At 38.0% G+C, this 15568-nt stretch overlaps 1 protein-coding gene across 2 annotated transcripts in view; it reads left to right on the top strand.

Annotated features, from left to right (window-relative positions):
* ncf4 (neutrophil cytosolic factor 4) overlaps positions 1–15568 on the top strand; it is a 28329-nt gene that overhangs the window by 3425 nt on the left and 9336 nt on the right. For both annotated transcript variants that reach the window (XM_079592176.1, XM_079592177.1), the window contains 3 exons: positions 2627–2697; positions 3253–3380; positions 4794–4842. In XM_079592176.1, coding sequence (XP_079448302.1) covers positions 2627–2697; positions 3253–3380; positions 4794–4842 — 248 coding nt within the window. The remainder of the gene's footprint in view (positions 1–2626; positions 2698–3252; positions 3381–4793; positions 4843–15568) is intronic.

Here is a 15568-nt window from a genome sequence, read left to right as displayed (position 1 = left end):
TATCCTGAATAACCCCGACATTTTTAAATAGTTTGGCCAGAGATTGCGTGATATACCCATCACTAATATTATGTAAAACAGCATACACTTGATTTCCTCCATTGTCCTGTGTGTGTGGGTAGCGGGTGTGTGTCGCGTCGCTATGATGACCAGGTACTATTGTGAAGGTACTATCTGCAATGGAAAACGGAGCGAAAAGTGAGCCGAGTCGAGTTGAGCTGGTACTGGTAATGGAAAAGCGCCAATAGTCTCGGCAACATTACGACAACATTACAATTCACTAAAGCCTCGTCTTCTTTCTTTGCGTATGCCTTTTTGCACATTGTGACGTAGATATTTGAGGAAGTAATATCTAGACCTCAATCAAGTTGTTTTAGACAGGTCTGGATCATCGTTCTCTGTGAGATAAATCTCTTTGTGGGAGAGTATGAGTTTTGTAACTGCAGATCTCATATATGCACAAACAGATACATTACACACTAAAGGAAAAGGAAAACATAAAAAAAAAATCATATGACCCCTATACAACAACACCATTAACTTATTGCAGGAGCAGTCCACATTAAGCAAGGGTTTCCAATCCTGCTACTAGAGGGCTACCCTTCTAGACTTGCATGGAAGTTTTGGATAATATATATATATATATATATATATATATATATATATATATATATATATATATATATATATATATATATATATATATTATCCTCAAGACCTTGATTTGTGTTTGCTTACGGTTGGTGCTGAACTAAATTGCAGAAATGTGGCCCTCTAGGATCAGGATTGGACACGCAGGTCCTTGAACAACCTGAGGTCAAGTGACTCGCTCAAGGGCGCAATGGTAATAAATCGGGAATGTCACCAAACTGATGTCATCTCTCTGACAATCTGACCCAAGTCCCAAAACTTGACATTCAACCTCGAATTACTGTCGACATGGATGAGGTAAAAGTGGAAGAGACAAGTACCACCTAAGAGATAAAAAGTCGTAACTACTTCCTGCAGAGTTTAGCTTCAACCTCAATTAAACAAACCTAAATAAAGGTAATGAACAGGATTACTAGAATCTTAACAAGTTGGAGCTAAAATTGGCATGATTGTTGGCTGTCCTGGACCAGGATTGGAAACCCATGGGTTTGAGAGGGGAACCAGTCGTAGGGTTGGAAGAAAGATCTCAAAACACCAGATCATAGATCACTCCTTGTGGTGGTTGCCCTTAGGCCTAACCAATACCCCAATTCCACTGTCCCACACCAGTTATCCCGATTCTCTCCAATGCTGTTCCTTCAGAGTCAAAGTTCATTCCTTAAGTGGACTTTATCCTTTGAATACTTGAAGTGTTTCCCACAAAGTTACCGATTAACCAGAACTCCTAAGATTTGGAGGGGGAACAGCAAAGACAGAAGAAAGGGACAGCATTGCATTGTTAGGAAAATGAGCTGGGTAGCATCCTTTTAACCGTCCTCATATCCTTCTGCTTTATCTATCTTCACAGAAAGAAAAACAGAAGTTTAGAATCTTGTTTGAATTGGTTTGAAAGTTCACAAATGTCTGAAACCATTTTTTAAAATGGAACTGTCTGATTAAAAACCAGTACTTGATTCAACACCAACCCAACAGAAGAAATAGTAACGTCCTCTGCATCATCGTAGTAGTGTTATCTACTCTAGTTTCATTAGTCTTTAACGTCATCTCTGATCCCTTTTTAATCAGCCTTATGTCTCAGCACTCTCGCTGTCTCTCTCTCTTTGTTTCATGTTCTTTTTCCCTGTCTGTCCCTTTCTCTGTCTTTGACCAAACAAATATGTATATAATTGAATTGAGCAGGAAGGAGAGGTCGTTCTTTGGCACACTACACATTAAGGTCACCTAAAAGACTGTGAGCCGACAGGCTTCACTGTCTCTCCTTGAATTTCCACCAAAGCTTCTTCAAAGCTCCCTTCCAGCTAAACCTGAACCCAATGGAGCCATGTTAATCAAGCCCAATTATATTACAAATTAGCCCTGGATGTTACTGTCTTCATGGCTATTGATTGCGTGAGTCAATGAGCAATATGATTATGTAGTATCATGCAAAGTAAAGATTAAACGAGGACATTAGCAGTGTCTGCTCTGATGTGGTATAAAGGGACGTCTCCTTGCTTGCACTCCTTGCTTATTCAACGTGTATTTATAATAAAGAAGTGTATTAGAAAAGAGAAGTCAACTTGTGAGACCACAATGAGAATTAGAAGGAGATTTATTTAGGATGAAAGGGAATTATTGCATAGCCATTAAAATGGTATTAAAATTTGATTCAACCAACTTGTATGAATGGATCCCCTTTCATTTTTCTTCTCCCAATCAGATCCCATTAAATGCGTTTGAGAATGACACTCTGGTGCTACTCGCATCATTGCCCAACACCCACATTATTAACATTTCCATTGGGTGAAATCAAAAATAGAAATGATAAAGTAATTTAGCGTAATATTTGGGGCGCACATTACGTTAAGTGCTGATTAGCGTTAGCAGTAAAGAGATTCAGATGCACCCTTCAGCTAGCTTTTGATTGTTTAGCTTACAAACTAATTTGTTTTGAGACTTAAATACTTATTTCTTCCGCTTGTTTGTTTCGCCTCAGGTAAGGTATTTATGGGGAACAAAAAGGAGATTGCAGAAAGCAGGATCCCAGAGCTCAACAATTACATGAAGGTGAGTCAATCTTGAAATTTCGTGAATGTTTACGGTTGCATCCTGGTCATGTTGTATTGGTGGGAGTTGTGTTTGGTAATTGTTGCGTTCATGTGCTTCGGTGGTTGTAAAACAGCACTGTTGAATTACCAGGAAACTGTTCCTGTTTTCGATACTTCTCTTTTTTGTACATCCAGTCACTGTCTGTCAGCTTAACTTGTCAGTTCTGATTTAACTTAAGGGTATTTCTTCAACTTTGGGCACGTTTGACCCTGTAGACTTAAATACTATTTTCGCACTCTCACTAATTTCATTTGTGTGTGTGTGTATATATGTATATATATACTGTATATGTGTGTGGTACAGGAGATATACATGCATGACCGGTGAATTACCTCATTTGTTCTTTATTTTAAAAAATCATGGAAATTCCCAGTGTCGGTTTCACCACATCTCAAATGACGTTTTGTGTTTAATAGCATTCATTACTGGATTTAAATATGACATTCATCTGGAACAAACATGACTCATTAACCATCCTACTATACATGCCGTTTAACTCTCTCTCTTCTTTAGAGGTTGCTTTGTCTGCCTACCTGGGTACTTTTGGATGATCTGATACGGATGTTTTTCTACCAGACCGAGTTGGACAGCCAACAGGTCCCCCGGGCCCTGCGCCGCCTGCGGCCCCCCACACGCAGAGTGTAGGAGCCTTCCCACAATCCCTCAATTCTCCTTCCAGCACTTCACTACTTACTTTACAAGTTACTTCTGTTGTGCTAACTTTTCCTACTGCCATTATGTATAAGAAAAGTTGTGTGGCTTTGTCAGTCAGCTCTTTACATAAGGAAGGAAAACCACAAAGGAGATCTATTTAATTTCTTATTTGTTTCTCCCAGACAGCAATGTGTTTAATTGGAGACTTTTGCTTAAAGTCCCCCTGTAGTTAAGATCAATTTTTAATGTTGTTTATATGTCTATGTGTTTTAATGTGCTTTAAGACAAACCATGTGCAAATTCATGTCAACACCATTGCTGACTATTTTCTCCTTAAAACTGCAGTGAAAAAAAAAAATAGTCTCAAAAACGCAGTTTAAAATCGCTGGTGTTTCTGACGTCACAAACTACCTTGTAACAATCACGTCAATGTGCCGGTGGGCTTTAGCATATCATTAACATTGAACTAGCAGGAGAGTCTCGAGTGATGCCAGGTTATCCCGGTATATTTTTCTGTTGATATGAAAAATCGGTTAGTTTTAGAAATATAGCACGATGTTATGAACTATATGCCTTTCTCCACTGACGTTCTGAGTTGTTTAAAGCGTTTCTGATCATGATGATTGTTAGAAGGCAGCTGACTGACTCTGAGATGGTGAATCATATTAATTACCGTTATGTGTCCAATGTTGTAAAGAGTGATACAATTGTGTAGCGTTTACCTCAGTAAGTTGGCGGAGTGAATCTGTGAGATTGTGTGAGTGGAGGTGTAGCTAATTAGCATATTCATATCTGTGTATACTAAATGAAACAAGGGTGTAGAGTTACATTCAAGCTATTTTAAGGCATGGATCATTTTAGTTTCACAGGGAAAAACATTTAAATATGTAATTTTGGAGTTTTAACCCATCCTCTCGAAGATTTCTCATCATATTATTCTAAGACCAAATAATCTGAGTGTAACAGATGACAATGACTGATACTAGCGACTGCGGTCTTTAGCACACATGTTAGCACGCCTGCCTCCCACGCCGAAGACACCGGTTTGAATCCCGCTCTAACGCGGTGCGAGTAGGACCAGTCACATTTGGTGCCGTGACCCGGAGTGTGACGGAGGCCAGCTAGTAAGAGCTGTGCATGTAGACCTCACTCCCCTGATCTCAAGCTGTGCATTAGCGACTGACCCTAGCGGCTGCGGTTTTTAGTGTTCTTGTTAGCACACCCGCCTCCCATGCTAGAGACACCGGTTCAAATCCCGCTCGGATTTGGTTTGTCAGCCTTTCACTTTGACTGTCTTGTCTTTAAAAACTGTCATAAAATGTTGTAGAAACCACTTCTTTTTCTGTTCATCTGAAGTTCACAATGCTCTTTTTTTTCTCTCTCTCTCTCTCTCTCACTAGAAAAACCGTGAAGTCCAAAACGGACCTTTTCTCCGCACCCAGAGCAGAGGTACATCAGCGTTTCCTTGGAAACACTTTCAGTAACAGCCTACACACACTACATACTACACATACTGACAGTACATACTCAAGTGTGCAGGCACCACACAAAGCTCTGACATTTGATCCTGAGGTTATTACACAACGCACGCACACACAAACACCAAAAAAACTTTTGTTACAAAACTCTCGCATTTTGTCAGAAGATTATGACAAAACTCTGCGAAGGCTTAGACTCACAGCATCGCATACACACACTTTGCTTTTTGTGATTCCAAGTGCTCTATTTATGGAGGAATTTGAATATGTATATATAATTTACACTGACTGATGTAGAAAATATTGATAGTGCTTCTGGTAAGGGATTTGACCAAAGCACTAACTTGTCCCACATAGTTTGTGTTACGAAAAGGAACTATACCTCAAATGATGCAGTTTGTTGAGAAGTGTGCTGTTACTTTTCTACACATTTTTCTGTTTTGTCAAAAAAAAAAAAATCATATGCTGCATCCCAATTTTTCTATTTAACTATGCCCTAAAAGTATGTACTGTTTTTGTGAAGAAAAAGTACATACTTTTGAATGTGTAGCAGAAGAGTAGGCAAGCTTTGGGAAATACTAACGCTACTTCATCTTTAACGGACAACTCTGTCGCTTAGTTACAGGCATCCGGTCACAGATTAAACTGCCCTGTCAATCATCTTGTTAATGTTAAAATCCTCCACATTCAATTTAATTTAATTTCCTACCATTTCGGAGAGAAATGTAGTAGCATGTTGATCTGCCAGTCGTGGGTCTTTCATGCGATACTCTCTTGTGTTTGCAATTTGCATAATGATGTATTTAAAAGTTAAACGTATGTTTACAAAAATGCTGTTGCAGATGAACTATAATGCGGACAACATTGAATAAATATATTTTCGTCAGGTCAGATACTGATTAGTAATCACTCAAACCCCTTTATCTAAACCGCTCTACTTAACCGTGTGACTCGCACATTCGCAATGTTTGTAGTTGCTGGGCAAAGATTAATCGCGATTAATCGCATCCAAAATAAAAGTTTGTGTTTACATAATATATGTTTGTGTACTGTGTATAATTATTTTCTATATATAAATACACACATATGCATGTATATATTTAAGAAATATTTGCATATCTGTATTTATATTTATACATACATTATATTATATATAAATATACATATTTTATATATATATATATATATATATATAACACATTTTTCTGAAATATATTCATGCATGTCTGTGTATTTATATATAGAAAATAATTCTACACAGTACACACACATATATTATGTAAACACAAACTTTTATTTTGGATGCGATTAATCTTTGCCCAGCACTATAACACTTTTTATTCGTGTTTGTAGTTCTCATCGAATCGCCATCCAACGCGCAATGGGTTGTGGGCAATATTAGCCGTTAGAGTGCGCACGGATCTGCACTTCGGATTCTAACCGAGAAAAGTAGAACATCCGGATAACTTTGGAACACTCATTTCAACATACCACGATTTAGAACACTAATTATCATTTCGAAAACTATTTAGGACGGATATGCGAATTGGGATGCAGAAATAGGCTTAGATTCAAGGAAGGACCCAATCTATATTTAGAGACCAGAAAGAGGCTTGAGGGTGAAATCTGTTGACTTAGGCCAGTAAGAAACCACCCACAACACCCCGTGCTGAACACTAGCAACCGCACAGCAGTCCACTAAAATCCACTCTGAACACCCTGGCAACCGCACAGCAAGCCCTGGCAACCACCCAAAACACCCCACCACCACAGCAGCGAGTTTCGTATCGGCAAACACCACACCACACATTTTCTTCAGAAGATGTCGAAATCTAGAGGCACTGTAGTGGCACAACTGTAGTTGTGATATTGATTACTCGTCCTGTGGTAGATTTACAGCGAGGACACTAAATCTGTAACATTCCTCTAATACAGACAAAAAGAGACATGTGCATCTCTGTTTTCTGGGTCAAATCTTTGCCCCATTAATGGTTGCTGCCCTGTTCCACTTTTGCTAATTTCTTTATTCATCATCACCTTATTTTCCTGAGCTGCTTTTTAAAGGGGTAGTTCACCTGAAATTTGAAAATCTATGATCAGTTATACACCCTCATGTCATTATCGATCTGTATGACTTCATTTTTTATGTGGAAGACAATAGTAGATATTTTTTTAAAACTGATATCATGATTCTTTCACGATTCTGAACAGACAACTAAAAAAACTTAAATTACTAGAGGTTCTGAAAAAATATATATTTCTGCAGTCTATTAAAAAATGTTAAAATCAATTAGAATTGTGTTTTTTTTTAAATAGTTTGAATGAATGATTAAGTAACTCACTTATAAAGATTTGTTTCATTACTGAATGAATCAGCGTTTTTGAACTAATCTCTTAAATGAATGATTCAATGACTCTATCATAAATACTTCACTTGTTTCATTAGTGGATGAATCAGCATTTTTGAATGAATCACGTGAATTAATGATTCAATAACAAATACATCGAGTCACTTATCGCCACCTACTGGTGTAACAATGTAAGTGACACAATTGTTATTCGAAGCACCATGTTACTTTCAAAAGGGGATTTGCTCTATTTTGATAACTACCATAGAAATACGTGTTTAAATCTGTAAACTATATATACCAGTACTTCTGTGTTCATTTGAATTACTGTAAGACAGAAGTAACGATACTGCGAGGTTGAAAAGACTGTTTGTGAAGCTGTTTCATAACGGCTCTCTCTGGATCAGCAGCAGTGCGAACACAGATCTGAATGCTCTGGTGGGATTTTGTCAAAAGTTTTAATAGACACAGGCGAATCATTGTCATTTAGGAATAAGATGGTGTGGGTGTTTGAATCAAGATCTTAAAGATTAATTGTGCAACTCTTTTCCATGCAATCAATGTTTATTTTCAATCTTCAAAATTACACGAAAGTGTTGTAATCGTACAGATGACACATATAGTGCATTATATACAGTATCTGAATCATTGAATCAGTGAGTTAAACTTGTGAACAAGATCTGTTCGATTCGTGAGCAAATCATTCACACTGGGTTTGTGAAACAGACTGATCATTTAAAAAGATTTGACTCAAAAACAGTGATTTGTACATTAATTCGTATGAACAATTTGTTCACACATCGGAATGATCAAGTTCAGTTTACTGTTAGTCATAATGAACTAGTCATATGTACCATTAGCCTGGATGCCAGCCGAACTGTTTGGACCAGTCAAATTGTCAGGGCGGGCTTTATATGATGATGGACAGATGATTAACAGTAACGTAATCATCCACGTCACCAAAGAGCGCTTGGGTTGAATTCGTTTACAACAAAGATGGCTGCCGCTGGAGAATTGAGATGTGTGGATTCCACCACCGCGTCTTTTATAGTAGATATCGACAAAAAAGAGGAACAGAGAACCGCGATCAAGGCAAGTCGCTCAGCATACGTCACTTACTCCGACGCTCTGATTGGTTGTAGGTCTATCCAATTAAGTGCAGAGGCATTTTCTTTCCTGGTTCGGTCGAAACACGCCCCATAATCACAGCCCAATGGAGCAGTAACAGACTCATATTATGAGGACGACGTCAGGCTAATGTACCATGATACGTTTAGGGTGCTTTTGCGTCCTTTATAAAACTTGAAAACTTCAAACTTCATTTATTGTAAAGTGCATGGAAAAGAGCAACGAGGACATTCTTCACAATTTTTCCTTTTGCGTTTCATGGAAGAAAGAGACGGTTTTGGAATGACATGAGGTTGAATAAATGAAGTTTGGGTGAACAATCGCTTTAATGCTTTCCTTTCACGCTCTCTCTTCCACCTACATCTCAGTCACGTTCCCTCAGCCTCTCTCTCTTATCTTTCTCCTCGTCTTAATATATTCTCTGTTCTTTTTTTCCCACTGTTCACTTTATCCTCCAGTCCTCCTTTAATCTCTCCCACTCTTCTCTTTGAGTTCACCCATCAGTCTCGCTTCCTTCTTTCGCTTTCTCACGCCATCCCTTAATGCATCTCTCCCTCTTTGTCCTCCTGTGAAGTACTTGGACTCTTTCGAGACAGTTTCATTTCTGTCTTTGTGTCTCCTGATGCTGTCAGACCAGATCGCTTATCTGTCATTCCATTCACACACATCTGAATGTGTGCGAGTCAGTTTAAAGGGCAACAATTTAAAAGAAAACAAAATATTATATAATCATGTTTATCTGATTCTGCGCTCAGAAAGGTGGAGCTATTGTACATAAACCAGAGCTTTGCGATTGATTCAACGCACTCTCATGCCAATTCGTTTTACGGTTTGGCGGATTCGTATGAATCTCATTTGTGACGCCCCTCAGTCTGAACTCATACGAAATTGCCACGATACAATAGTTACATCTCAGGAAATCGGGTTGATTGATTTCTATAGTAATTCCAATTCTCTCTTTCTATTATTTGGACAAACAGCTAATCGTGAATTACTTGAAAATGCCATTGGTTGAGCCAAAAGCTCACATTCGGCCCCATTTGTTGACCTTGATACACACGCCGATCTTTTATTATCTCCTCAAAACATTTCTCCCATCATGTCTCGTCCCGATGAAGATCGATGTAGCAGGTGTGTTGATAAATCTCACACAGTGCTGGGCATTTGTCTTCATATGCTCATGTGAGAGCACATGATTCAAAGCACGCTGCTCTCCACATGAAGATCACAGTGGTAGAGACTCCTGCCTTATTCTGCTGTGTATGTGCGGCCGAGAGAGAAAGTGACAGATTACACTTCTCATAACACTAGATAGAGCAACAACAGATCTGGAAAGCAAGACCAGGAAAGATAGATAGATATGTGGGTGGTGTCGCTTTGCGGTTGAATATCTGGGAAAGGTTGCAGGTTCGAACTTCAAAAGGGGCGATTCATGTGCGGTCATTATTGCAGCCGTGAGAAATACGCTGTTATTTAGAAGAATTCACCCAAAAATGGCTTTTGCACGCTTGTGTCATTCTAGTCCTTTCGTCCATAGAGAACAAAAGGAGATGTCCACGCTGCTCTGTTCAACACAAAGCATACAGTGACCACAGGCTACCAACAAAATAAAACCATTAAAGCGGTCCATGTGACATGTGGGCTAAACCCTAATGCTCAAAATACTTAATTGGTTTGAGTAGGACAAACTTAAATTAAACTAATTAGTTCAGTCAAATTAACTTTTATGAGTATTTAGCACTTTCTTTTTCTTTTAAGTTCACAGAACTGATATATTTTAAGTAAACTGAACTGTTTAATTGTTTTGAGTTTTATGAAAGTATTTCTTTTAATTTAGACAAACTTGAGTTTAACTGAAATGGCTGGGTTGTCTATTTCCCAGCATGCTTTGCCGGTGGCACTCGAAAGGGAGAGTAAATGTTAAAATTAAGTAATATAATGGTTTTTTTGTGCCAGACTAATGTTAAGTGGGAGATTTAGTAGTGATTCATGTTTTGTTATGCTAATTTAGAAGAATTTCTGTTAATGTTGGTTTTAGGATAGTTACCATCATGGTGACGAGTGGTGCATGAGCTTGACTTGACAGCAAATAAAACCTTTATATTGTTGTGCTCATACAGCAAGTGCTTCTGTATAACTTACTATTGCTAATATTAGAAAATTAGTGTGTTAGCGGATTAGCTTGTTAAAGCTTTCTAAGTTTAAACTAATAAAAGTGTTCACATTGAGACTACATGAAAGCTTTAAGTTAATTGTATGAATTAGTGTACTCATACATTTTAATTGTTCTTAACTTGAAATGTTTAAGTACAAAATAAAAATCTGCTAGTTCTGCTTACTTAAACTTTGGATTTCAGAACTTTAAAAAATTTGAGGCAATCGATTGCCTTAAATGTTTTGAGTTCTGCCAACTTATTCAGGTTTACAGTGAGTGGCAGGAAGAATCCGAATCCAAAATGTAATATATGAAAGTGCATGTTAAATTCGAGAGCTGGATTTCCAGTGAACAGGGATTTCGGCACAAAATGATCTTATTGCTTCAGAAGACTTGGAATATAGTACACAAGTCATGTTGACTACTTTTATGGTTCTTCTTTGTCGTTTCTGGAGCTGGTCCCCATCCGCTTTTGTTGTATGGAAAAGAGCAGCATGCACACTCTGTAACATTTATTTTAAGTCAAAGGGTTTTGGAATAACATGAAGGTGAGTAAATGAATTAGTTTCTCAAGTGGGACTGAAACTGTAGTAAAAATGCATGTCAATTCACTTCGGATAAAAGTGTCATTTAGATTATCACCAAATCTATTGGTCCATTTGCCGTGTGACGGCTCTGAGAAGAATATGGCCATTTCCTGTGACTCGTAAGATACAATTGATTGAAAACCAAAGCTTTTTCTTTCTTCTGCATCACTGATTCACTGTAAGGAGTTTAGACCGTAAGAGAGAGCCATTATAGAGAGATTGGAGATACTGTTTCAAGTCCTGCACTTCGGCTGTTAGAAACATTGTTACCGGTGCATGCGAACAATGTGAGAGAAGATATTTTAAGCACTATATAGTCACATATAATAACATTTAAGCATTAAAGTCAGTTATGACTGATTATATGCGTTCACACTTACGCATTATTGCACTTTCATGGTTATTTTCATTTTCTGTTTCACAAAGGACGGCTATTTCACACCTGATCTCGGCTGAAAGCTTGGGGGCGAGAGTCCCAGAGTTCTTGTTTTGGATGGGTTTTCGGTCTGAAATAAGAGAGGTATTAGCATATTCTTGTAGATTCAATTATCCTTTTTTTGTATTTCTCCCATTACATTTGCCAGTTAAGGACTTTTGTCCATTTATAAGCACTGATAAGCAGGTTAATAACTGACGGCCCTCCTTGGTTAAACTCCTTTGTCATGTGTCACGGCCCCAGAGACTGATCTCTTCTCTTTATATCCTGCTCTGTTCCCCCAGTTGAGAAGAGCCAAACTGGGTCACTCATTTAGGTAGGAAAAAAACACCTCCTTCTCCTCCCTTTTGGCTGGCCATGTGCTAATGAGCTCATTTCAGAGGTCATTGACTCCTTAATTGAAATCAGAGTGCTTTGTGACCCCCAGAGTCACTCTATAATTAGATATGTTCTCCGACCCCTTGATCCCGTGCAGAAATAACTCTCCGAATATGACCAAACAGCAAAGACCCCTTCAATAGAGCGCAGCTAAATGAAAGAGATTGATAGCCATTTGAGTATTATTGCGTTTGAATGTGGTTAAATAGTTGTCTTTTGTTAATATACTTGGCCAACATAGCTCACGCTTTCCTTCTTCATAAACTTCTTTTTAGACCTTTTTAGTCGATCTATCTCGGTTTGTTCTCGACCTACTTCTCTTCGATATCGAGTGCAGCGCGAGCCCTGAGGTCTTCATATCACTTAACTCGTAAGTTTCATCCAGTATGCCGACTAGATTGCCTGATAGCACGCATACGTCATCCAGGTGTCTATTTAAAGTGTGTTTTCATCTGGAAGATGTGATCTCTAAAATGTTACCTGTTCTTCCAGATGAAAACGCACTTTAAATAGACACCTGGATGACGTATGCGTGCTATCAGGTAATCTAGTCGGCATACCGGATGAAACTTCCTTTTTTCATCTGGAAGAACAGGTACATTTTTAAAGATCACATTTCTTTTTAACTTCAGTGATGTAGAATGTAAATCTGCTCTTTTAAGAACATTTATCAGATGTAATGTGTTGCTTTCCAGATGAGGTGCTCTTTAATCGATGTCTTTGGAGATATACGCTAGTGCTTCCAAATCAAATTAATAGCAGGGCTGTAGACATTGCAAAAAGTAGCTTTAGAAAGAAATATTTTATTTTATTCAACATGGAATTTAGCACACACACATTTTTAGGTTTCAGCGGCCATGATTTTTTTCATAAGCTGCATATGAATTGGTATTTAGATATATTTACAGACTTTCTGTTGTCTGTATAGGTGGCATAAATGCATTTACACTGCAATTACAATTGCATAACTAATGGGTTTTAAAAGGGTATTAAAGCGACAGTTCACCCAAAAATGAAAACCCTGTCATCATTTACTCTCCCTCATGTCGTTTCAAACATGAGTTTCCTTCTTGTGTAGGACATAAAAGAAGATTTCTGAGAAATGTCTTTCCTTTTTTTTTTTTTTTTTTTTTTTTAGTGGTAACCAAAAAGTTCCACAAAAGAAAGTAAGTCATACCGTTTTGTAATGACGTGAGGGTGAGTAAAAGATGCCAGGATTCTCATTTGTGGGTGAACTATCCCTTTAATGTTTGTTTGTTTTTTAATATAGAAATATGTTTTTTTATTTTTAATAAATGAGTCTCTCTAAACTAAATTAGACTAAAATAAAGCTGCCAGTATGTGGCAGTAAATCTCGAAATGAGTGAGTCATTCATTCATTCATTCAAATTGTTGATTCATTCAGGAGTGAAGTAAATGGCTCTCTTTATGAATGGGCCATTGAATCATTGGTTCATCCGATTGATTCGCTCAAAAGCGGATTCGTTCAGAAACAAAACACCGCTGTGTTGCTCGGAGACGCACAACAGTTCTGCTCTGGCTTTATTGGTAATATTTTGGTTGGCAAAATTGAGCAAAAACAGACAATATTTTGTCTAAAATACAACACAATATTAACTTCTTATTGTATAAAAATCAATATCACATTTGCACAAAAATATCACTCGTGTGATATCGCACTCGTTACTTGTGTCATATTGTTTAACTATATTATACTATATTTACATATGAGACATAAATCCCCTGCATCATGTTTGTCACCAATCAATTAAAGTCCTACGTAGGTCTGGGGCGGGTGCGTTAAAAGCATTAATCAATTTAACGCATTTTTTTTTTCCATAAATAATTCATAAAATTAACGAAAGCCCTAATTAATAGTGTTACATTTTTAGGAAAGCTTGGATTTTATGCGTTGCTTCATTGTAAAAGAATTACGCAATTGCTGTTGTCGTGACATTCAGCGGACATCTTGTTTTCGTTTGGCTTGATAATGCGACACCATTTTTTCCTGTACAAGATAGACTATAGAAGATAGAATAAAGACCAATCACAATTCAGTATGTAAATGAGTGCAGGGAAGAAGACCAGTCAGTATTCAGTATGGAAATATTACAATTGCATCATCACTGTAGGGTTTTTTAAGTAGCGAACATCCTACAAAGTAAGTCAAATTTTCAATGTAAATGGTTCGTGTTTGGACCCCATTGACATCCATTGTATAGACAAAAACATTAATTTGCGTTTAGAAGAAAGTAAGTCATACAGGTTTGGAGTGACATGAGGGAGACTAAATGAATACCGAGTTTTAATGTTAGGACGAACTGTTCCTTTAAGTATAATGTTTGCCAAACTCGTAAGCACAGCTAAGATGGAAATGATCTACAAAGCCTGAATGTAGCCGGTGAGTTTAGTGGTTCGGATCAATTCCAGAAGACTATAAAACACATAAAAACACAATAAAAAGATACCTTGCAAGGTGTCGTGGCAATGCTAATGCTACTGAGAGCTTTTCTCAGCGCTAGGCTAATTAGCACATATATTACATTGGGAAAACGGGGGGAAGGAAATTGCTTTGTCACATTTCCAGATAGCAGAGTGTGTTTGTTGCACATTCTCACACGTTTCCAAGTCTTGTTTAATTTCCAGTGTGGTTTAACCACGTAATAAAAAGACAAGAGACAAGGCGCAAAAGAAAACGCAGTCCAATATGAGGACTCGCTCAACAAGGTGTTATTTTGTTGTTCGTTTTTTATATTGGTCCGACATCATGCAGTGTGTGTTGGTCATAAGTTTTGTTCAGCTGTGTCACATATCTAGGTGTTAATTTGTGTGGTCCTCTTTTGTAAGGAATATCAAACAAAATTCCAGTCGCCTAAAATAGTTCAGCTTTACCGTAGTGTGGCTGAAGAAGCCAATTATTGTACCGAGTTACTTTCCTGCACTATATAACAAAGTTAGCCCACACAAATGACCCAAAAGCCATTTTTAGGGTTTCACAGCAGCCAGTGCTACTGAAATAGTTTCTTCATCTGATGTTACTGAGCCTGCACTCAGATGCTTGCTCTGTACCGTTGACTTTGTGGAGAATTTCACATCGAGTTTTGGCACAAATTGTGTCTTTCTGTTCAGATGCTGCCTACGAGCGCGCACGGACATAAACACATGCGTGCTCACACTTACAGCAACTGCCAAGATGTAATTAGCTGGTAACATCTAACACGTCTCACCTACACACTCCTACTCATGCAAACAAACCAAGCAACCCACAGCTCAGCAGATTTACAGCATTATCTAAACATACAGAGATGGTGGTGTGAGAACAGATGCCCACTCATGCCCATCACACACACACACACACACTCATACACTTGTGTTTAGCGTACGGTTACACACAGAGCTTTAAAACACCAGTATACCCTGCAGTGATCCGTGGCCATAGTGGATCTAGTGTGTATATATATAAATATACAGTATACATACACACAAATGTCAGGGGTCTCAAACATATCAGTATGTTATGTACAAGTAATTATCAGAGCTGCACTATAATTTTATAGCATATTCATATGTGTCTGTTTCTCTAAAGAAATCTGACGCACAGCTGATGCTTGAACGAATCATAATCGAGAGCTCTGAAGGAGCTTTTGTGGAGTAATTGACCTTGG

Source organism: Phoxinus phoxinus, assembly GCF_949152265.1.
Source record: "Phoxinus phoxinus genome assembly, chromosome: 20".
Classification (NCBI taxonomy): Eukaryota; Metazoa; Chordata; class Actinopteri; order Cypriniformes; family Leuciscidae; genus Phoxinus; species Phoxinus phoxinus.
Note: the sequence above shows the minus strand (reverse complement) of the source record. Positions and strands in the feature narration are given on the sequence as shown.